At 41.5% G+C, this 22,234-nt stretch overlaps 3 protein-coding genes and 1 long non-coding RNA gene across 5 annotated transcripts in view; 2 read left to right on the plus strand and 2 right to left on the minus strand.

Annotated features, from left to right (window-relative positions):
* Positions 1-2,073: 2,073 nt before the first annotated feature.
* Positions 2,074-3,234, minus strand: LOC143416926 (uncharacterized). Its single transcript, XR_013097165.1, has 2 exons — positions 2,918-3,234; positions 2,074-2,330 (listed from the first exon to the last, which is right to left on the minus strand). It is a non-coding gene; the product is annotated as an uncharacterized LOC143416926 (long non-coding RNA).
* A 1,168-nt stretch (positions 3,235-4,402) lies between these two features.
* On the plus strand, positions 4,403-7,060 carry LOC143416927 (butyrophilin-like protein 10). The gene is made up of 3 exons (XM_076882599.1): positions 4,403-4,500; positions 5,443-5,763; positions 6,595-7,060. The coding sequence occupies exons 1-3, from the start codon at positions 4,431-4,433 to the stop codon at positions 6,741-6,743; spliced, it is 540 nt and encodes a 179-aa protein (XP_076738714.1). The 5' UTR covers positions 4,403-4,430; the 3' UTR covers positions 6,744-7,060.
* Positions 7,061-13,516: 6,456 nt separating this feature from the next.
* LOC143414374 (T-cell surface glycoprotein CD4-like) lies at positions 13,517-21,525 on the minus strand. The gene is made up of 3 exons (XM_076878627.1): positions 21,256-21,525; positions 14,812-15,147; positions 13,517-14,120 (listed from the first exon to the last, which is right to left on the minus strand). The coding sequence occupies exons 1-3, from the start codon at positions 21,317-21,319 to the stop codon at positions 13,999-14,001; spliced, it is 522 nt and encodes a 173-aa protein (XP_076734742.1). The 5' UTR covers positions 21,320-21,525; the 3' UTR covers positions 13,517-13,998.
* A 77-nt stretch (positions 21,526-21,602) lies between these two features.
* The window catches only part of LOC143414371 (polymeric immunoglobulin receptor-like), a 36,038-nt gene continuing 35,406 nt past the window's right edge, over positions 21,603-22,234 (plus strand). For both annotated transcript variants that reach the window (XM_076878619.1, XM_076878623.1), the window contains exon 1: positions 21,603-21,865. In XM_076878619.1, the coding sequence (XP_076734734.1) occupies positions 21,805-21,865 (61 nt within the window). In that variant the 5' untranslated portion in view covers positions 21,603-21,804. The remainder of the gene's footprint in view (positions 21,866-22,234) is intronic.

Here is a 22,234-nt window from a genome sequence, read left to right on the forward strand (position 1 = left end):
AGATAGAAAGGGCGACATTTAACGATCAAAAACTCCAGATTGGGCAAGCAAGAGCATGTGAGTGGGGAGATGTTTGTGCTGTCGCACCATCTGTTGTTCACCATCAAACACACTCCACCACCTCTTTTCTTCCCCGACTCCCTTGTCCTGTCCATGCGGTAAACCGAAAAGAACCCCGTCGGCTGCACGGCGTGGTCTGGTATCGCTGGGTTCAGCCAAGTCTCGGTGAAGCAGAGGAAGTTGCAGTCCCGAATGTCTCTCTGGAACTTGATTCTGGCTCTGAGGTCATCAAGCTTGTTCTCGATGGATTGAACATTGGCAAACAGGATACTGGGCATGGGTGCGCGGTGTGCGCGAGCCCGTAGCCTGTTCCTGATGCCGGCTCTTTTACCTCGAGGCCGTCGCTTAGGGTCGCGTCCTTTGTTCTCTCTCAGGATCTCCTTTAGCCAGGTTGGGTCCAGAGTTAAACATGGTGAAATGGTTTTGGTTTGTAGCATAATGAGAACACAGGTGTTCACACTTGTTCTACATACAGCTGTGACGGTTCTGGGTTCTTATGACCAGTGTTTTGAGTTTTCTTGTGTTTTGGTGTGTAATTTATTCTTCTTATTATTATTATTATTGTTGTTCTTGTAGTTTACTGTTTAATTCTGAGTTCATTGTTATTACCTCTCTGAGTTTACTTGTGATCAGTTTAGCTCCTTGGTAGGTTCCCCTTGTGTCTTTGTCCTCTGTGTCGATCTGTGTGTGTGTTTATGTGTGTTTGCGTCTTGTTTCCCTCCTTGAGTTTCATTCTGTTTTCCACACCTATCATGTTTATCTACGTTCCCCCAGCAAGTCTCTCTCCCTCTCTCTCTCCCTCTCGCCCTCCTTTGTCCTCATAGAGGTCTCTGTGTTCTGTCCCCCTTGCCTGTTCCCGTGTCCCTCTTCTCATGTTCCAACCAGTCTCCCCAGTTGATCGTATGTTTCATGTCTGCATGTTCCATGTCTGGTTGTCACAGTCTACATCTCACAATGTTTCCTGTTTTAGTGACAGTCTGTGTCCTGGGTTGGTGTTTTCAGTTTGCTTTCCTCCATTTCTCATCAGGTCCCATTAGTCCCAGCTCCTGTTTCCTCGTCACTCCTAATGTATTTAAACCCTCTGTTTTCCTCTGCCCAGCGTTGTGTCCTCCCTCATGCAGTGAGTTCCTCCTTGTGTTTAGTTTTGTGTTTCTCAGAGATTTCCTTACTGTGAGTTCCTTAATCTTAAATGTTTGGTGATTCAGTAATAAAGCTGCATTTAACTTCAGTTTCATCTGCTAGTCTACAGTCTTTGGGTCCAATCCTGCCTGCTGCACACAGCTAGTTTATGACACTAACAGGCACACACCTCCCTCTAGTGGTCACATTAAGTTCAAACATAGAAAAAGTGTTGGACACCTATAACATAGTCGCTGGGGAGACTATGTTATAGGGGAGCTCTGGCCCAGATGCCTCATCATCAAAGGCATCATTATGTGCAGCATCTTTATGGATTTATTTCCTTGTCTGGTTTAAATGATTGTTTATGCTCTTGAACTGTGGACACAGAGTCAGAATCCAGTGAGATAACTGTGCCATCATCACAATACTTCTACAAGGATTATTGATATATTAAACTTTTATTTAAACAGGAAGTTAAACACTCTTTCTTGCGTGTGTCCTCGGCCAACTGAGTCAGCTTTAATCTGCTATCTTTTCAACAGCAGATTCCCACGGTGCCCAGTACACAGCAAATCCAGCATGTCCAAATTAACACTGTCGGATTTGATTTTAACACTATTAAAGTGTCTATATGGGTCCACACCAGAGAGTGTTAATTTAACTCTTTTTGGAGAGTTGGTACGTTAACTCTGATTTAGTGTTAAACACCAAATCTGTCTGGAGTTGATAATTTAACACTTGGTGTTAAGAGTTTATATATTAACTCTCAAAGAGTATTTTAGTTTAACTACATAAGAGTTAACTTCTAATTCATTCTAAAAAGCGGGAATTTTACTGTTCTGAACTTCTAGAAATTTCTTTTGGAAATAAACATTTACTAAAAAGACGCAATGGTTTTTGAAAAACATTTATTCTGAACTGTGCACCACAATTTCAAAACATTTTCTGAAAGATGTAACAGTGTACATGTTCTCACTTTCATTAGAATTGTGTTTATCAAAAGGTCTGACATAGGTGAGCTGGTAAATGCAAATAACAGCATCTCATCACTTATTTCTTCAATACAATATGCATGTCCTTCATTCATCCCTTTGTGGAACTTCAACGCACTTCTGCTCTCCCCCATATTCCATCTTCACAAGCATATCCTGTGCGGAGATTGAATAAAAATTAGTGGACACTAATTAATGGCACAAATAATCCAGTAAACAATTGCAGCACAGTAAAAAAAAAAACAATCGAATCCGCTTTGAGCCATTACTTGTGTAAAGTATTTTCCTAAAAGACAAGGACACAGGCAACGGGTAATACTGAACTAAATGTAAAACCTCAACCTTTTTAATTTTTACCTAAACCGTGTGCACAAAACTCTGGAGGGATCTAAATGCTAACGTAGAACCCAGTCAGGACGTCTGCTACTGCTGTTTGCTCGGTTTGTTTTATGGGCGATCGTTTTCAGGCTTCAAGTAGCACCATTATACCAACATTTCACATTCTACACATTGTTTTAGGTGTATTTGACCAAAGATTTGACTGAAAATTCACATGCAAGCTTTTTTTCAAGGCTGTGGTATTTGCCCGCAAACAATACCTTTCAGCTAGCTAAAACAGAATATTATGCTATCACCGAGCAACATGGCTAATGCCTTTCACACAGCTTTGTCTCAACTCCAAAGAGCCACAGAAGTAAAAGCTAATAGAAATAATTGAAACAATCTTTGAAAAAATGACTTACCAAGCATGGCAAACAACTCAAATATGTAGAGCAAAATGTTCTGAAACGGCTTCACTTCAGCTTCGATTGGAGCCGTGCTGGGGGCGGAGTCTGTGAATTTACTCTGTTGGTGTCATAGCCCCTGTAGGAGTTCAGAGTTAAGAGGTCAAGAGTTAATGTTTCCATTGTAACACCTCCAGATTTGACAGAGAAACACTCATTTTTAACACTCGATTTTAACTACTATCATTTTACACCTCAGAGTTACATTAAAAGAATGTGACTCTGCTTAGAGTAAAATTAACTCTACTTTTGCAAGGAGACTATTAACACCAAAACATTTAACACTTTTGAATTTGCTGTGTAGCACTGACTCCAATGGTGATGAAGTGTTTAGAGAGACTGGTAAGAGATCACGTCACTCCTTCACTTCCTGTCACCATTGACTCACTTCAGTTTGCATACCAGACTAATCGTTCCACAGACGACGCCATGTCTCACCTGCTCCACACATTGAGTGGCTCACCCTGAGCCACCGAGCCACCGGCAGAGGGGATCAAGAGTGACATACCTCTGCTGACTACAGGTATTTTCAACACCTCTCTGTGGTGGAACACATGGAGAAAGAGGAGCAGCAGATTCAGTGTAAAACCTCGACGTGATGACCGACGTTGCTGGATGATCTCCTCCACAGCAGAACAAAGGTCCAAATAAAGAGAATGAGAGTTTCTCCTCACGTGTCTCCTCATGGTTTATGATATAAATCTGCTAATCTCATTAGACATATTAATCAGAAAAGCAAACTTAACGGCCTCAGCATGTCTGTCATCAGTCTCTGTGTGACAGCAGGCCTGATCCCTCACAGTGAAATCATCTCTCACCCTGGAGTTAAAGGAGCTTTCTCATGAATACTGGGCGACTTTTCAGCCAGCTCTTTAATTTCATCATCACATTTATGCCATAATTTAGCTCACCCGATAAGATTAAAAGCGAGTTGTTTTTTTAAATAACAGTAATTTTGTAATACTGAAAGACGTAAACTTTTAGTCCACCATCATGTTTTGACTTACACGAGTTTTAAATCATTTCTTTTGTTAATTTTCTATATCATATAAAATCAAAGTATATCAAACTTTAACAAACTTTAACAGAACAAACAGATCAGCCTCACCAAAGTCCATTTAAGGACAGATCTCTCTCAGCAACCACACTTACCTTTTTTTTTTATTTCAGGGACAAAATTTTAAAATGTTGGCAGATTTTTTTTATTTTATTTAATTTTCTCAAACATTTACTCTCAAATATCGATGTTTCTTTCTAACAGGGATTCCAGGAGTTTGTGAGTCTTTGAGAGGGAAAAACAGGATTTATTCAGATTCATTTTCAGCCCTTAAACTAAGTCCTGCATACAAACTATCACATACAAAACCCGAGTAAGTAAAATAGTATTAGTTTATATGCTAAGAGCCTTTCAGACCAGCGGTGCGCAGCCTAACGTCTCTCTCTCTCTGACTCTGAAGGGTGGAGTTAAGAAATGTCTGCTGTCAGTGTCTCGCTCGGCTCAACTTTGCTGTTTTTCAGCGTCTTCGTGTTCGTCTCTGCAGGTGAGATTTACTGTTAGAAACTAACATAATGCCTTTCTGAGAAAACGAGGAGTAAAGTAGACTGTCTGTGTGTGGAGGAGACACAAGGCTGGGTGCAGTTTGTGTGGAGTTAACATCTGTAATCCAGCTGTGACAGAGACAAAGAAGTGTAACGTGTGTCAGGAGTCAGGATGCAGCTACAAAGCTTTTTGTTCAGTGTACACAAACAGCTGTAGCTCCATAAAGGCAGCATGCAGAGACTCACAGTGTCTTATAATGAGAGGCTGCTTTCTCTCACACATTATGTTCACTTATTATCAGCACATGTTGTTGTTCTGTGGAAGCTAACATCTTGTAGTTTCTGACACTTTGCATGTTTAGCATGAGGCTAAAATGACCTTCGCCTGGTTCTGTGAAGTGATATCAACAACATGTCTGCCCCATCTATTTACTCTGATAATGGAAATAAGGATAATCAGTCAGGTAATGAAAAAATGTTGATTGAATGCAGATTCTGTGCTGTTTAAGACTAAATACAAAAACAGGATTTAAACTTAGTTTATGTACAAATTTAACATGAGCTCCACAAGTGAAGTGCAGGCATCTTGTTTTCAACCAGATATTAACTCTTATAAAACATTATTGGCTCATAGATTTTTTTTATGCATCATGATCTCTAATCTGGATTTAATTTGATCTGAAGCAGGTTCACAGCATAAATTACATTAGCATAAATTACCATGGCAATGCACTGTTATAAGACGTGAACCACCTTCCTAGCACAGAAAACCCTGAACCCAAAGCTGCTTTATAGTACAGGCCTCTGCTGGACTTTAAGACAATAACATTAATTAAATCCGTCCAAATGTTAAAAGACATAAACAAATATTTAAAGTAAATAATTCTGCTTATAATTGCATGTTGACCTTTAACCTCTCTGCTCTGTGTTGTTTCCTCTTTCAGTCCAGATAAACATCACAGCCGAGTCTGGGCAGGACGTCGCGCTTCCATGTCGAGTTACCAATAAGATCACAGCTGTAGAGTGGAGCAGAGCTGGCCTGGGACAGAAAAATGTCTTTTTGTTCCAGGATGGGCGTTTTGTTCCAAACAACCAGCATCCATCATATAAGAACCGAGTGGCTCTCAGAGGGATGAAGGATGGAGACGTGTCTTTGATCCTGAAGAAAGTGACCACTGCTGACTCTGGAACATACAAGTGTCTTTTTAAAATAGCAGAAACACGTTCATGGAAAAACATCACCATCAATCTGAGAATTCCTCCAGGTGAGTGAGTAACTCTGATTTTTCTGTAAATCATTTAGAAAACTTCATTCAGTGGTTTTTAGTAAGGTACAGCTTCCTCTATCCCCCAGCAGAGAATCTATATCTCACTGAAAACATGCTGGAAAGTGAAAATGTTACACTTCATTTAAACTTTCCTATTTTGGTCACCTAACAGTGGTCGGGGGACACACAAACATTGTAAGTGCTTCACAGTGGGAAAGATGTAATAATGGTAATCACTGTATAGTGGGCGGGAATAACACTCACTGATTCGTCTGTGAAGGTTCTCAGTCATCCAGGTCATCGTAGTCTAAGGAACTTAAACAACTTAAACAAGTCCCGACGCTTTTCTTTCCAAGCTCCTTAGACCACTCACTAATTCCTAGTTTTCAGGAGGAAAGAAATACAAACCAAAGATTGAATGTAAGCACTGCCCCCTTTTCCCCTAAAACATTAGAACAAGTGTTTAACACTGAGTAGTTGTGCCTGCTGGTCCACATGGTGTAGCTTGCCCACTGCAGCCCCATACATGTAACGGGGATCATAGGACAAGCACAACTGGAACAGGATCAGGTGCAACTGGGACAGATGGTTGAGAAAAACTGGGGTCATCACCAATTGCAGTGGAGAACAGGCTGTGCAGACCCAGATGGCGGTCGGCCGAATCTTCCTCAAAGGCTTATGGGGCTCTGTTGATCTCCAGTGTTGAGCTTGGTCCAGGACCAACATGTTGTTCGGCCCTGGTGTGTTTTAGTATGAATTACATTCAGTATCTCTGTTTTTTTTTTTTTGGCCCAGACATGACACCTCACACCTGTTTCTCACCTGCAGATGGATCAGGACCGGGTGGAACTGGATCTATTGGAGTGATAGTTGGCCTGATAGTTGCAGGTGTGGCTGCTGCTGCTGGTTTATCGTTCTGCAGAAAACAAAAGCCACAGAGTCCGGATTCCTTCCAGCCTCCCGATGATCAGGACTAGACTGTCTGCTAAACTCTAAACGGAGTCTTCAGCCGGTGCTCTAAACTCTCAGTGCTGACACCAAACATGATAATCAATGTCATCATCATCACACTTGACAGCAGAACAGCGACTCAGATGATATAAACAGACAAAGTTTAAAGTTATACTTTTGTTTCCTTTGATAATAGTTAATCATGCTTAATTCTTATCATGTTATCAAGATTAAATCTGATCAACATGATGAATGAGAAAACATCCTAACATCACCAGTCATCCTGTTGAACCTCAGCTCTGTATTTCAATATTATATTAAACAACACTTCCTGACGTTTCTACTCCAGCTGTGTGTCCTGTTGAATGTTTTTGGGCTAACTGTGGCTCAGAGGTTGAGCTGGTTGAAAGGTTGGTGGTTTCACCCCTGAGTGTTCCAGTCTGCACTCTGAGAAGTCTTTGGGAAAGATACAAACATCGAGCTACACACAGAAAACACGTGGGTGTGGAAATGGGTGAATGAGTCTCACTATATATGAACCAGCAAAATTAGATCTTTCATAATCATACAGTTTTATACTTTTGTAAATCAAAACAGATGATTTAGGACAGACAAAAAATACTGAATGTATTAATTGTTTTTTGTAGACAGTTACCTGCAGTGGGTTTCGATGGTAATGAATGGAGGTCAGCCGATTCAACAATGAGACACCCCTGATGTGTTTTAGTATGAATCACATACAGTATCTGTGTTTTTTGGCCCACACAGGGCTCATCTGTGTTTCCTTTGTGTGGAGTGACTTCAACGCCACGTCTGTGCCACAGAACATTTGGCCGTGCTGTAACTGAGCTGTAAAGATCAAAACCAGCCCTGCAACACATTTTTTCAGTTAATGCAACTTGTAGTAAATTGCAAGCTGCCAATCATAGCAAATTGTTTTTGTACGATTTAAAAAAATGTTAAAGTAATGTAATTTATTACTGTCATTTTGAGAAAAATAGGAGATGTGGACAAAGATTCTAGCTATGTCCCAAAACCCAGAGGATGCAGCCTTCTCGGTTTGCGTCGACCATGTCCTCTGAAGACCGAGAAGGCCGGAAGTGCAAGGCTGTGAAATGGGACGGTCTAGCCTTCAGATTTGTGTCACCAGCTGTCTCGGTGGAGTTTAATAAACTCAGCCGTCTGCTCCTCGCTTGCTGAAATATAACAGGACACTGGAGTACGTTCTCTACCATCTTACACTTCTGTTTAATCAGTTTTCTGTTTGAAGTTTATTCAGTTGTGAAAACTATAACTTTAATCTCAGCCAAACCGATTTACTCAGGAACAAATAAAACATTGGAAATAGCAAAACAATAACATTTTTATGTTGTCTAAGTGACTTATATATAATTTTTAACCTGAGTAACGAAACACCACAGGGATCTGAAAACAATGTGCCCTCAATGTGTTCTCTTCTAGCTATCGAGCTGGTGGGTAACAGACGTCTCCGAAAACGTCGAAGCACTTTTACAAATATGTGATGTCTTGATAAACCGAGCAGATATTTGAAGTTTACACAGCTACATTCTCGCCTAAATATCTTAAAAGTATGACGCACAAACCGTAATCAGAGTAATATTGAAACTAAGTAGCGGCCACCATTGTTGAAGCTGGAATTGGCTGGGCTGCGCTATGAATTCTGGGATAGCTTGGGCTATGAAGGATACATCCGACCCATCCTTCAAATCCGTGGAAATGAAGGACGCATTTGTTGCTATGATAACAATGTGGAACCTGTCTAAAAGGTGTGTAAAATGTGAGAGGAAGGTCAGTTTTGCTAAATCCAAGTTGGACTTCATTCTATGTGATGGAGGTACAAAAGATACCCTCAGATGACCCCCAGCTTCCACTGGTGTGTTGACAATAGCCCTGTGGCTATGTTTCGTCCTCTTCTAAGCTGTGTGAAGTTAAGCTCTGGATTATAACCTGTGGTCATCTACCATATTCACCCAATGGCTTCTCATCATGAGTGATGCCCCTCTCACACTACTTAAGACCGCAGGAGAGTCTGCTTCTTCGTTGGATCATTGTGCTAACTACCATCAGTGTAGCTCCGGCTGGCCAAGTAATTCTTAGTGCTTTCTCCTAATAACCTTCTTCTCTCGTTTTACAGACATTCAGCCTGTTTCTCCTGCCCCTCTGACCCTGAGTGGATGGGTTGGAGCTCAGTAAAGCACCACTCCTACAGCCAAACCCATTTGTTCTGATTGGATTGTTAAATTTGTGATTGACATGACATTGACCAATCAGCCGAAAGGAGGAAAAATCGGGTCAAAATTTGTACTTCATCATCATCATCATCATCGTTTATTTGTATAGCACTTTAAGAACACACCAGGCAGACCAAAGTGCTGAACAACACAGATCAAAACAACAACCAAATTAAAAATACCATAAAATCATTACAAACAATAAAATAAATAAGAAGGTGTCAGTTTCCTACAGAGTTAAAAGCCAGGGAATAAAAATAGGTTTTCAATCTGGACTTAAAGACCTGCACTGATGACGCTTGTCTAATTTGGAGGGGAAGGTTATTCCAGAGCATCGGAGCCGCAATTGAAAAGGCACGGTCTCCTCTGCATTTCAGCCGCGACTTAGGGACCGACAGCAGCAGCTGCTCAGCTGAACGGAGCGAGCGAGGAGGAACATGTGGCTTCAGCAAGTCAGTTAAGTACACAGGAGCCAGACCATTTAAAGATTTAAAAACCAATAAAAGGACCTTAAAACTTGCAAGTTGAAACTCACACACAAGCAGGAAACTTGAGCGCAGAGTTTCACAGGTCGTTTTCTTTGTAGTAAACATACCTTAACAAAAAAATTGTAACTTTTGTGTAACTTTAGTTTTTTACAAACACAAATCACACACAAATTCTCATCTGTAGATGCACAAACATGGTTTACATGGTTACAAAACTCAGTTCACAACTACGCAAAAATATTTATGAGCACAATTTGAGCCCATAGTGGAGGTTTAAAGTTTACTGGATGAGAATTATAATGTGCAATGCTTCAGTTTGACCTCATGGGGGCAGTGCTGTTACACACTCAGACTGCAGGACATAATAACAGTGTTGGAGTGTGAAAGTACATCAGCTTCAAACCATAAATTGTCTTTTTTTTCCCGAGTATTTTGTAAATACTCATTTGTTCTTTTGATTCCTCAGAGGCATCCAATAATCCAATTATTTCTCAGGGCTGTGTCCACTTAATACTATATAACTTTATAACACTTATTGTTAATAAAAAGCATAGAATTATCGAGGCACTGCAAATTATTTAATTCCAACAATTTCCAGAGGGATTTCTGATGACATCAAACTGTTTGTGTGTCTGTTGTCACAGCAGCAGCCATCAGTGACATCAGCACACAAAAGTAACACAACAGCAGGTTCAAATACTCAGAGGAACAATTCATTTCAATGTCTGAACAGTTTGTTATGTGTCTGAGTTCAGTTTAAGAGCTTTAAAATACTGATCATAAGTTTCAAACAAACAACATATAAGAACACAAGATGGAAACAAACACATAGAGAGGTGAACCATAAACTGTCACGCTGACCTCTTACTAAACACTCTGACAATTCTCCACTAACATCATTAAATGTATCTTCTGTCACTCTAATGGATCCTACGAAATAAAATAAAACACATTCAAAGACTATTTTCTGAAAATAATTAAGAAGTTTCTGGATGTTATTGTATTTTTCAAAAGGGGAAAACTCCAAACAGGACTCTCCAGCTGCCCTGGAGCAGACTGCAATCATTGCACCAGACGTGCTTCATCATGTTTCAGACACACCTTCACACTCAGTGCAGTTGTTACCTGTGTGCTCTAAATGTCTCTCCTGTCTCCTTTCCTAACCTCCTTTCTCTGACCTCAGTGAAAACACCACTGCAGTCAGCAAAATGTCGCTAGGAGAACTGATAAGGAGTTAGGAAATAACAGAGCTGTGTGCTGAGAATGACCTTACTCTCATCTCTCCTTGACAAAGTGATGCTTCTGACCCTGGTGAAAAATGTGTTCACTACAAAGGCTGGAATTTAAAGAAGATTAGGGGTCAGATTTACCAACATGTGTAGCAGCATCACATCTGTATCTGTCAGGAGAAGAAAACTTGCTGCTGGGAGCGGAGGGAGATGTTATCAGAGTTATCAGAGCGAGTCATCAGCTCAGAGTCATTATTGCAGTGACAAAACTTTGTCTCTGTCAGTGAATGAGTTTCTTCTCTGCTGGATCTGAAACAAAGGCAGCTGTTACTGTGTTAGATTCATGTCTCTATGTTGAAACATCTTATTAAAAGTAAAGATGTGCACATACAGGCACGGGTCACAGTGATGCTGAGGATGTGACAGTGAGTCATGCTCTGTGCTCTTCTGCACATTACAGAGGTTACAGTTTATAATACACTTTATAATCATGCAGCTCTCCTCTGAATAAATCTTCAGTCCTCAGAGCCCTCTGGGCACTTACTGAGTTTCCTATTGATGAAGACCTTTGTCATGGCCACTTATACTAAACTAAATTAATAAAGTAACAGAGAAACAATCAAATGACAGGAAGTTAAATCCATAGAATTTTTTTAAGTCATTTTTTGTGCATGAGCAAAAATTTTTACTTTTTACAGTTAGGAAAACTAACTTTAGCTTTAAGTTCTTTGTACAGAGCATCAGCTTTATCCTCTGTGCTGGAAATGTGTTAAATGCATTTGCTATAAACAAATAAAATAAAATAAAATGATGACGATAATGAAATGTTCCAGATTTAAATTATGTTCTTGATCCATTGATAACAAAAAGAAGAGCTGCTGTAATGTTTGTGGAAGTGCAAGAAATACATCTGCTCTCACTTTACAGGAGGAAACTGTAAAATAATCCAAATATTCATTGTTGTTAACACTTCATCGTGTTTTTATGATGAGCTACATTCCTCCGAACTCCTGGTTGGGGTATGTATTTATTTTCATCCTTGTTCTTAATGCTTTGACTGCCACAGCACTATGAACTGTGGATAATCCTTCAGAGATGAGGACTTACAGAAAATGTGAATAAGGACTCAGGGTGTGTGCAGAGAGGCGTCGTGCACTTGATAACATGACAACAGGACGGCCCTGAGCCCTCAGAGGCCGACACAAAGCTGTGACTGTTTATCTGCACGTCTCAAACACGCCTCCATTTGTCTGCAGGCTGAGTGATCTGACTGAGCTCAGCCTCCATTTTCTACAGGGAGACGCTCAGAGAGGCTTTCACTTTCATTTCACAGGAACAGCTTTGCTTCTGTTTTACATGCAGGTGCTGCACAGAACACACCCTGTTCAGTCTGTTTGTGTGACTGACTGCAGCTCAGACTAAAGGCTGGATCAGCTGGTTTAACAGGTTAGAAGTTTGTATCATTTTCATCTGTGCAAGAACCAAACAGTCCTGTACACAGTGTGTTTTTTACACTGAGTGTGTTATCAGTATCTTCAATATCACCAGTCGTCACTTTCTTCAGAAACAAAGATAATTAACTGGTTAAGTAGATCAGAATTGCCATCCCAGTACACAACTGTGATCTTGTTGTTTGAAACGCAACATGACGTTCTGTCCAGACTCAGCTGTGATGTAGTTCTGCTCCGAAAGAAGAAACAAGACAGACCACTCTTAGCAACCCTAACTCTAATGTGTTAGCCACCACCAGGTGTTGCTGGCCACATAAACCCACGAGACTGCAGGCAATACAAGAGACAGGACGCTCACTCGCAGGTTGGGGAAGCATACAGCCATGGAGGGAGGAAGACTCTTTGAACAGCGTGTTAAACTATCTTCCCTTCAAAGTCTGTCACTTTGATCCATGTTGTGAATTGAAAGTCAGCATAAAAATCAAACATGTGATGAACACTGCAACACCTGAGATCATAAACACAGCTGTAGCTGGACTGCACTTGTGCTCACTTAAATCCTCATTTCCTTGACTCCTCTCCTCCAGTGAGAGGGAGTGAGACGTGAGGAGTTTAGGATGCATTCTAGGAAATAAGAAAAGGGAGCATTTCAAACAGTCAGTGTTTACTGACTGATGTTTCTTTATAATTTACTGATATCAAAGTTTCATTAAAGAAATGAAGACATCTTTGTTTAATAAGCTTCTAATAAAAAGGAAGACTTGTCCATCCTCCAGCTGTGGCCTTCAATTAAAACTGAAGGTAAAACTTTGCTGCCAAGGACACATCTGTGCTTCCTCCACTTGATCTCCTCCTTCAGACGAGGAGGCACAAACACACCAGAGGAGAAGAAAAGCCCTCCGACTCCTCGTGTTTCAGTGTGAACCAGGAATCAAAGACGGGTGACCTCGCTCCACTTCCTCTTATTCTTTAAAGGTGAAGCCAACACTTCCTGTTTACACGCAGCAGCCATGTTGGATTTTAGGAAGGTGTCTTTGGGTGGAGCGGCTGTGTTAAACTTGTGCTCCAGTTTGAATGATCTCTGCTGATGGTTGTACTACAGCTGAAGGCTCACTACATTCAATCCAAGCAGCAGCTGCAGATGTTCACATGTTACAGTGGTGCACATCAAACAGTCTGCAGTCAGCTGTTCTACACTGTGCTCTTTGAATTTGTCTCTTTACTTTTCAGCGTTTTACACACAGAAATGAGGCCCAGAGTTCCTGTAAATATCACAATGATCTGAAATCACTGTTACATCAGATTTCAGCCTGAGACTGACGATGGAAACTCACGTTCACTTGTGCACATTAAAAACAGTGAAATGAAAGAACATTCAGGAGGTTTACATGAAAGCCTTTATTGACACAGAAAAGTTACAGAGAAGCAGAGCATGAAGAAGTTGACATCATTCAGCTTCATATATCTGTATCTACAAAGCCAGGATTAGACTGCTGCAGACTCCTCCCACTCACTGTTGAAGTCACAGGGACCCAAACAGACATTCGAGCTGCTGTTACATGGATCTGTATTTTATACATTTATATATTTCATATTGGTGTTGCATTCACTTCACTCAAAAGAAAGCAAGAAGATCTAAAGAGATGTAACACAAAAAACAGTGATCCTGAGATTATAGCTCAGAAATTCATGTGAAAGCCTGAAGATGAATAAATTGTAGTTCAGAGTCACTGACAGACAGCACAGACACACACTGTTGGTCTGCGTCTGAACATGATGATCATCAGAGAAATAACATCAGACTCTGGATGTTCATGATTGATGATCTTAAGTTTGTTGAAGAGGTTCTTTGCTCTGTCGATCAGCAGTTTGAACCTTGACACCGTTTTTTGTAGACCAGAAGACCCAAAACAGCAGCAACAGGAAGAAGCCCAACAGCAACTGACAGACCAACTATCAGTCCAACAAATCCTCCTGACTGACCTGCAGGTGAGAAACAGCTGTGAGATTTCTCCAGCAAAAAATAAAGTGTGAAACTTTGCCTGCTGGTGGATTTTGCTGTGGATTTAAAAAAGGCCGCTGTTAAAGCAAACTGCACCTGCTGATTTAAATTACTGGATTTATATTTAGAGGCAACACGGCCAGTTAACTCCCACCAATGTGTGTAACAGCACGTTTAAGGGTCAGCGTTCATGTTTGGTTAATCCGAATGTTTTATGAAGATCTGTGCGAGCTCATTAAAACAGATGTTTGAGACTTTGAAAATAAAACCATCATTTCTGAAAATGTGTTTCTTTATTATGAGACTGAAATTGTTGAACCTGTGATTCGGTGATAACAGCTGTGCCCCACCAACCAAAGTACACTGTAAACAACTTTAATACAAACACATCAAACAGTGTTAGGAGTATTGAAGAATTATCCTGATTTTAAACAAAAGAGTAGAAAAAATCCACCAACATGAAAAATGTGATAATTTATTCACATTTTTAACAATTCTGGTTGAAGCTTCATGAATCAGCTGCTGTTAGATATTACAAACAGGAAGCAGCATCACCTCTGATCAGCTGCTTTCTACAAAGTCTCTCATCAACAACATCTTTAGAAACACACATCAACAACCAGGAAGCAGCTTCACCTCTGATCACACACACACTCAACTCTACTCACTCACCTGGAGGATCAACATGAAGGTGGATGATGCTGATGAGCTCCCATGAGCGTGTTTCTACCATGAAGCCACGACACACGTATGTTCCAGCATCATTAATCGTCACATTCTTCAGAATCAAAGACACGTCTCCATCCTTCATCTGTCTGTCCTGCAGATCCACCCGGTCCTTAAAAGATGGATGCTGGTCGTCTGGAACAAAGTGACCATCACGGTTCATAAGCACATATTTATCTCCCAGGTCAGCTCTGCTCCACTTTACAACTATGATGTTGTTGTTTGCAGCTCGACATGTCAGAGTGACGTCCTGTCCAGACTCAGCTGTGATGATCTTTGGGTCTGAAAGAGGAAACAACACAGAGCAGAGAGGTTAAAGGTCAAATTACAATTATGATCAGAATGATTGACTTTAAATATTTTGTTTATTTCCTTTTATATTATATTTTATTATTTATTTTATTATATTTTGTTTCCTTTGACATTTGAGTTTTATTGCATTAAATAAATGTCGATACAAGCACCAAAATATGTGTGTTTGTCTCTAGAACAGGTGTTCTGTCAGGACGAGACTTGCCAAATCCAAAAAAACCAAAAAAACAAGACCAATTAAAAAGTACCAAAGTAACTTATGACACGGCTGCTCTCTATCATTGAGAGCAGCCGTGTCATAAAGTTCCTTGGCTGTCAGTTAATGTGCCTCCAGCATTTACTTTACTGCCCTCTTGTTGCCTCAGTTGGCAATGTACACCTTTGCTAATTTCATTGTCATAGTTGTCTACCTCCCATTAACAATGACTGGAGCTAGGTAAAGTGAGAGGCCAGCAGCTGTTTTCTGGTGGTTTATGCATGCACATTGTGGATAAACATCTGGTCTGTTATTGTACACTGATGAGAGAGCAGTATGTGAGGAAAGCTGCTGCGGGTCTGTTTTCAAGGCACTCAGATCAGTTTCTAACTGTGCTTCCTGTGGAAACAGCTAGCATTAGCAAATAAACTACCTTCAGTGATTTAGCTTCGTAAAAGAGGAGTTTTGTCTTGATGACCACCTTGGTCAACATGTGTGATCTAGAAACAATGGAGCATCAAAATGCTTTTCATAACTCTTTTAGTAAATAATCAAGGAAAGCTTTAACAACGATGGAGAGGGGTCAGCAGCTCTGAACCTGTCCGCTCTAATAAAACAGGCAAGCTGACCAGGTGCAGGCTCAGCCTTCTATTAGCATCTATGAGAATGTAGAGTACGCTTGGGGAGTGTGATCGTGTGTACAGCGTCTCTTTATGTCTGTCTCCACGTCGGTTGAGTGTGGAGTAAGTGCATATGAGAGCATGAGGGTGGGAATGGATGTTTGTGTCTGTGTGTGCCTGTATGTTTGTATCTATATGTCAGGTTGGGTATCAGACGCCACCTCTCTGGGGACATCTCAGGCCCTCCAAGGTTTGGAGGCCTATCTCCACCCACCACCACTTCCCCTGCCGGTGGCGGACTCCCTCAGGTGTCGGTGCGTTGGTGGTTCTTTGTATCTGGGGGTGGGCGTCCGGGTACACACCGGCTCACTCCTTGGCGGCCGCTTATTGGGGCTCGCTCGGGCCCCTTTGGAGGTGGGGTGCCCCCGGCCTCTCGGCCTGGGGCTCGGTCACTCAGGCACAGCTGGCTGCCGGCGGAGCTCACGGGCGCGTCACTGCAACTCCCCCTGGCTTCTGCTCCGCGGCTGCTGAATGAGCCCTCATCTGGTACTCTCCTCAGCTCTTACTGGGACAGTGGCGCAGCTGCCCCTCTGTGGGTCTTCCTTGGTCTCTTGTGTTCTGGGGGCCTCTGGATGTCTGGAGTTTTGATCTCCTCCATACCCGCTTGATACCATAAAGGACAGGGCTGTGGCTCCCCACACTCCCTAGCAGATCATTACATGGAGAAACCTTTGGAATGCAAGCATGCTGATCCACACAGGTATGCACACAGGTGTACACATGGGTATTCACAGACGCGGACTACAGCTTTCTTGGCTGCTGCCTCAAAGCACACTGTGCGCTGTCTATCCTGCGTGCTGCACAATATCGTTTATTATTTAGTAACTATTGATATCTACTGCTAGCTAGTTTATTGTGATGGTGCTTTTTTTTTCTATTATTATGTTGCTCTTTGTTGTTTGCTGTCTCCTCTGTTTTTTTTTTCTCCATACAGGTGACCCAGGAGGTTTTTTTTTTGTTGTTTGTTTTTTTTCTCTCTTCCCCCCCTTCTCACCGTCTCTTCTCCCCTTTGGTTTTCTTTCTTTCTCTCCCTCTCTTTCTTTCATTCTTTCTCCCTGTCCTATCCCCCAGTCATGTCTGTCCCGTTTGCAACTGAAAATAAAATAAATTCATAATTATAATAAAGGTCAACCAAATGGACCAATATGGCAAGGCCATGATGATCCACTTGGTAAAATAAATCCGCTTGGCATCTTTCTTGGCCTCAAGACAACAATTCTGATAGCTATAGATCCAAACGGGACACAAAAAACAAACAAACAAAAAAAAAAAAAAGCATCTATGAGAATGTCTGAAAGTCATACGTTTAACCAGCCAGCATGGTGGCTGGTTAACCCAGTAAATGGATTCTTTATTAATATTTTAATCTCCCCTGTACATGTCGACAGTTAACCATGTTACACACTGCTCAAGCCTTTTAATCCTGATTTCTTTTATTATTAATATATTTTATTATATAAATCAAGATGTAGGCCTGGGTTTCTGAACTCAGGGACAGCAGATTATTTAATAGATCCTCACAGGACACCCAAAACAAACATATACTTTATAGAATATTATGCTGGACATAAATATATATTTCAAATTAGCTTAACCTTAAACATATACAGCAATAACATTAATTCATTTAACATTGATAAGGAAAATTTTATAACAAGTAATTGTTATTGCTTTGAATATTTTTGCACAAATTTCAAATGATACAGTTTTGTATGTACTGAGGTGTTTTCACTATGTTTTATTGCTTCTTTTCCCATAAGAATGGTTCGACAACTTCCTCCACCACACGTGTTTTTCAGCTAATACTTTTTGGTAGATATTTATTTTACTATAGTAGTAGTAATATTTTATGATCTTCAGACAAGAAGGAGAGCAGAAATGTCCATATACAGTGCAGATTGAAAGTTTTAATTTTCTGTTCTTGTCTTTTGGCAATGGTGGGGGTTTTTTAAGCAGAAATTGATATTGATATCACCATGGTGACAAACCTAAGTCAGAACATTAACCAAAAATATACGTTTTGCCTAATTGTTATATTTCAAATAATTACTATTTTAAAAACCAAAAAACCTAAAAAAACCCAAACCCATAATTACAGTAATATTTTTGAATCTTCATCATCAGTTTTAAAGTTAATTGTTCAGTGACATAACAGAGGTAATCATGACCCCGACTTGAAGTCACTAAAGTTCTGTGTATGATGAGTGTACAGAGGGTGAAACAAAACAAAAGAAAGGCAGTTATAACTGCTTGCTCTTCAGTTTAGAGGACTGATTTTGTTGAGAAACTGGCTCTTTGAAAATACCCACTTCTTGATGCAAATATGATATACACGTGCCTTTCTGTCCACAACTGTGTCTGTGATTCTCCTGGAGTTTGAGGCAACGAGTCCTCCACGATGATCACTGAATCTCCTGTAGTGAAATTACATTTGATGCGTGTCCACTTCTGTTGTTCTTGCACCAAATATGGAAGCTCTTACCGTATTAAGTTGCCCGTTCACTCAACCACGTGAGAGGGGCTCAGCCCCAGTGCAGGGGACCTCTGGTGCATCGGCCCAACTAGGGGGCTCTCTAACTGGTGGGGAGGTTGTTATACCTTTACAGGTGGTCTCCTCTCTACAGGAGCTCACTCTGCAGGTGGGGGAGAGATATAGGAGAGGTGGAGAATGAACTCAACCTGGGTGTCTATTGTCTTGTGTAGTTTGGGAGATGATTGGATGATGGGGTGGGTGCAGTTTTCTCTGGGGTGGAGTCGGGTGGGCTGCCCCGGACTCTGTGGGGCTGGGCGGTGCTGCTGCTGCAGGCCCCGGTCCGGATGGGCCTGGGCCCCCTTGCCCTGGTCGGTTCCAGAGTGTGGGGGTGCCTACTGGGGTCAGCGGGGGAGCTGGTGCAGGGGAGGCACTCCCCCTCTGTCCCCTTCTGGCTGCCTGTGCCTCAATTTTATTCTGCAACCTAGACATCCATATTACTCACACTCTCACATAACACATACATATAGGGCCTTGGGGGTGGGCACGTTTTACAGCATCCAGAGGATGGTCGGTGTATTCCAACCCACCTCTGGCGCTGGTGCACTACCCTCAAATTTAAATGCATATAGACAATAAGGGTTTTTGGGAGGAGCCGTGCTGCTCTCTGAGAGGAAGCAGGAACCATGGTCTCCTGAGTTTTAAATGCACTTTAGAATAGCACACAGCAACACTACATATGAGCGGGCGTAGGGAGGTTTGAGGTCTTTAATCACCCCGGTTCTGTTAGCCGTCAGGGCTGGGGGGCTGGGAGGAGGTGCTGGCCGTCAGACTGGGGTCTGGGATGCGGGGCCTCCCTGCTACTGCAGATAAGGAGGTGGTCCGCTTGCCTCCACCCCAGAGAGAAGGCTTACATCTCCTGGGTCTAGGTGCGGCTTGCCCCTCTGGGGGCGGGGGTACCTGGACCTGGGATATAGAGTATGTTTGGGGAGTGCGACTGTCTGTGCAGTGTCTATTTGTGTCTGTCTACACGTTGGGTGAGTGCCGAGTATTTGGTGGTGTATATGGGGTGGGAATGCACGTCTGTGTCCGCGTGCGCCTGTTCGTCTGTGTCTATATGTCAGGTTGGGTCTTAGACTCAACCTCTCTGGGTACATCTCAGGCCCTCTAAAGTACGGAGGCCTATCTCCCCTCACCACACTCCCTGCCGGTGGCTGATGCCCTCAGACATCGTGTGTTGGTGGTCCTTGTCGTCTGGGGCTGGGCGCTCATGTATGTACCGGCTCACTCCTGGTGGCTGACTGGCAGGGCCGGGCGCCTGTGGCCCGGCTGGGCCCCTTCCGGGGGGTGGGATGCCCTCAGGCCTCTGGCCTCTGGGCCAGTAAAATTATTGTATCTCTACAGTTTAAACATGTAATAAGCTTTGCCCTGCACAGAGTGGATAGTGAAACAAATGAAATCATCATAAATAGGTGTGGATAATTAAATTATAGTTTATTGCAATAACAAGTTGTGCCTTGTTCTCAGATAGACAGCAAGTGGAGAGTGATATATGAAATGATGGGTGGAAGGAAGAAGAGAAGCAAAGACTGATTCACAGGCAGAGCCTAAATTATTTCTCACAGTTTTTTGTTGCCTTATGGTTCCAAGCGCTGTCACCAATCTTTGCATTTTGTTATTATCTTATGACACTTGTTTGATCAGCTACCATCTCTCCTATGGACTTTTTAATGTCTACAGTCTCAGATCAACACAGCCCTCCAGCACTATCCACAGCAACATTGTACCCATCAGGTAAAACATCGGCTACGTTTGCTTTGCCTTGTTGCCCATATTAGATTCTTGATGAATGTGTGTTGTTGTTATTCAGCCTGGTTCAATGTGCCCCTTTTTAACTTTGAGCACCCGCCCCTTTAAACCTCTCTGCACGGCCCTGACTGTCACAGCCTAATGTGGAGCAGCCAGACCACGTTTCACTACACCTTATGCCAGCCGTCACCCGTCTCAATAAAAGATTCAAACCGCTCACAAAAAAGATTAACATCTGGCCAGAGCAGGTTGTCTCTCAGTTACAGGACTGCTTCATGAATGGTTGTTGAGAGTAAGAACCTGAAGGATTATACCGATTATACTCAGACTGAGCTGTACTACATCCCTTTTTACATTGCCAATGTCACTGCTAAAAAATGCTGACAGGTTTACCTTAACCAGAAACCTTGGATAAAAAGTGATGTAAACCTGTGACAGCACCTTCAGAGCAAAAGACAAGGTGCAGCATTCCAGTGCCAGAGCAAACCTAGAGAGTCAACCCATTTGTTCTCTGATTGGATTGTTGAATTTGTGATTGACATGACATCATGACATGACCAATCAGCTAAAAGGAAAAAAAGTCAGGTCAAAATCCGTACTTGTAAGCTGAAACTCTGAGCTGAGTACAGAGTTTTACACATAGTTTTTTGCTTTGTATCTGTACCAGAACTTAACAATAATAATAATAATAATGATAAATTAATTAATAAAACAAAATAAAAAATGTAACTTGTGTAAATATTGTTTGCACGCACACAAATTCTCATCTATAGATGCACAAACATAAAATGTTCCGATATTTTGGTTTATAATATTGCAAAACTCAGTTCACAAATACGCATTCTGATTTACAACTATAAAACAATTAGAACCATAATTTGAGCCCATAGAAACACCGAGTAGATGGAATCGCTAAATCTCACCTGCTGAAATGAAGAAGCCGGCAAACAGGAAAATGAAGCATAACGACGCAGTTCCAACAAACATTTCCGTGTTTAACAACTGATCTAGGTTGATACAAATGTTTGAGTCTGATGGTATTTTCCATTAATAACAGCAGCAAAACGTAACGCCTTAGTTTAAATTTAAGGTTTAAAGATAAAGGTCACTGGCTGAGAGCTCAAACTCTTCCCATTCCGTCGAGGTGGATGGGGCCTGTGTTTGCCAGGTAAAAGGCTGGCTGTCACAGAAAACTTTTAACGGTATGTTAAATCTGGCGTCGTAGAACACGTCTCTGCTTTCAGCCACACCTCATTCTGATCCGACCCACCAACCGTCGCACTAATGTCGCGTCCTTAACACTGAATGTTTCGAGTTTGAGCGAGCAGCTGAAATTTAGATCTGTTATTTTAATCGGTGACTTTCTACTTTATTTAAACGTAAATTTATTTTGTTGAAAAGAAAAAATCGCAACGTCACAAGAAACTGAGAACAATCTAAACGTCGGTTCAGCAGACCTAGAAAACACGGAAATGTCTGCTGTATCTAAATCACTCTGGTGGATTTTCGATTTCTTCGTGTTTGTAACTACAGGTGAGATTTAACTTTTAGAAACTACGTGATATTTTTCTTCTAATCTCTAGTTGTATATAAATAAGTGGTTTCTGGTACTGCTGTTCACAATGCAGTTTGTTAATTTGTCACATTTGCTGAATCTATTTTTCTTTTCTTTTATTGCTTTCTCTCAGCTTTTCAGCTCCACCTTTTGACCACTTCTACCTTACTACTACGTAGGTAGGGGAGGTGTCTGTCGCATTAAGAAATTTGATTGGCCATTGGGCTCTCAAATGGCTCTTAATTTATTATCATCTGTAGCCTCATATTTTAGCCTTACTTGGCAATTATGAATGTTTCGTGTGTTGATAAATCCTTTCGCATTTAGTGTTTCTATGAGAAGCCTTA

The sequence above is a fragment of the Maylandia zebra genome, linkage group LG3, assembly GCF_041146795.1.
Source record: "Maylandia zebra isolate NMK-2024a linkage group LG3, Mzebra_GT3a, whole genome shotgun sequence".
NCBI classification, from domain to species: Eukaryota; Metazoa; Chordata; class Actinopteri; order Cichliformes; family Cichlidae; genus Maylandia; species Maylandia zebra.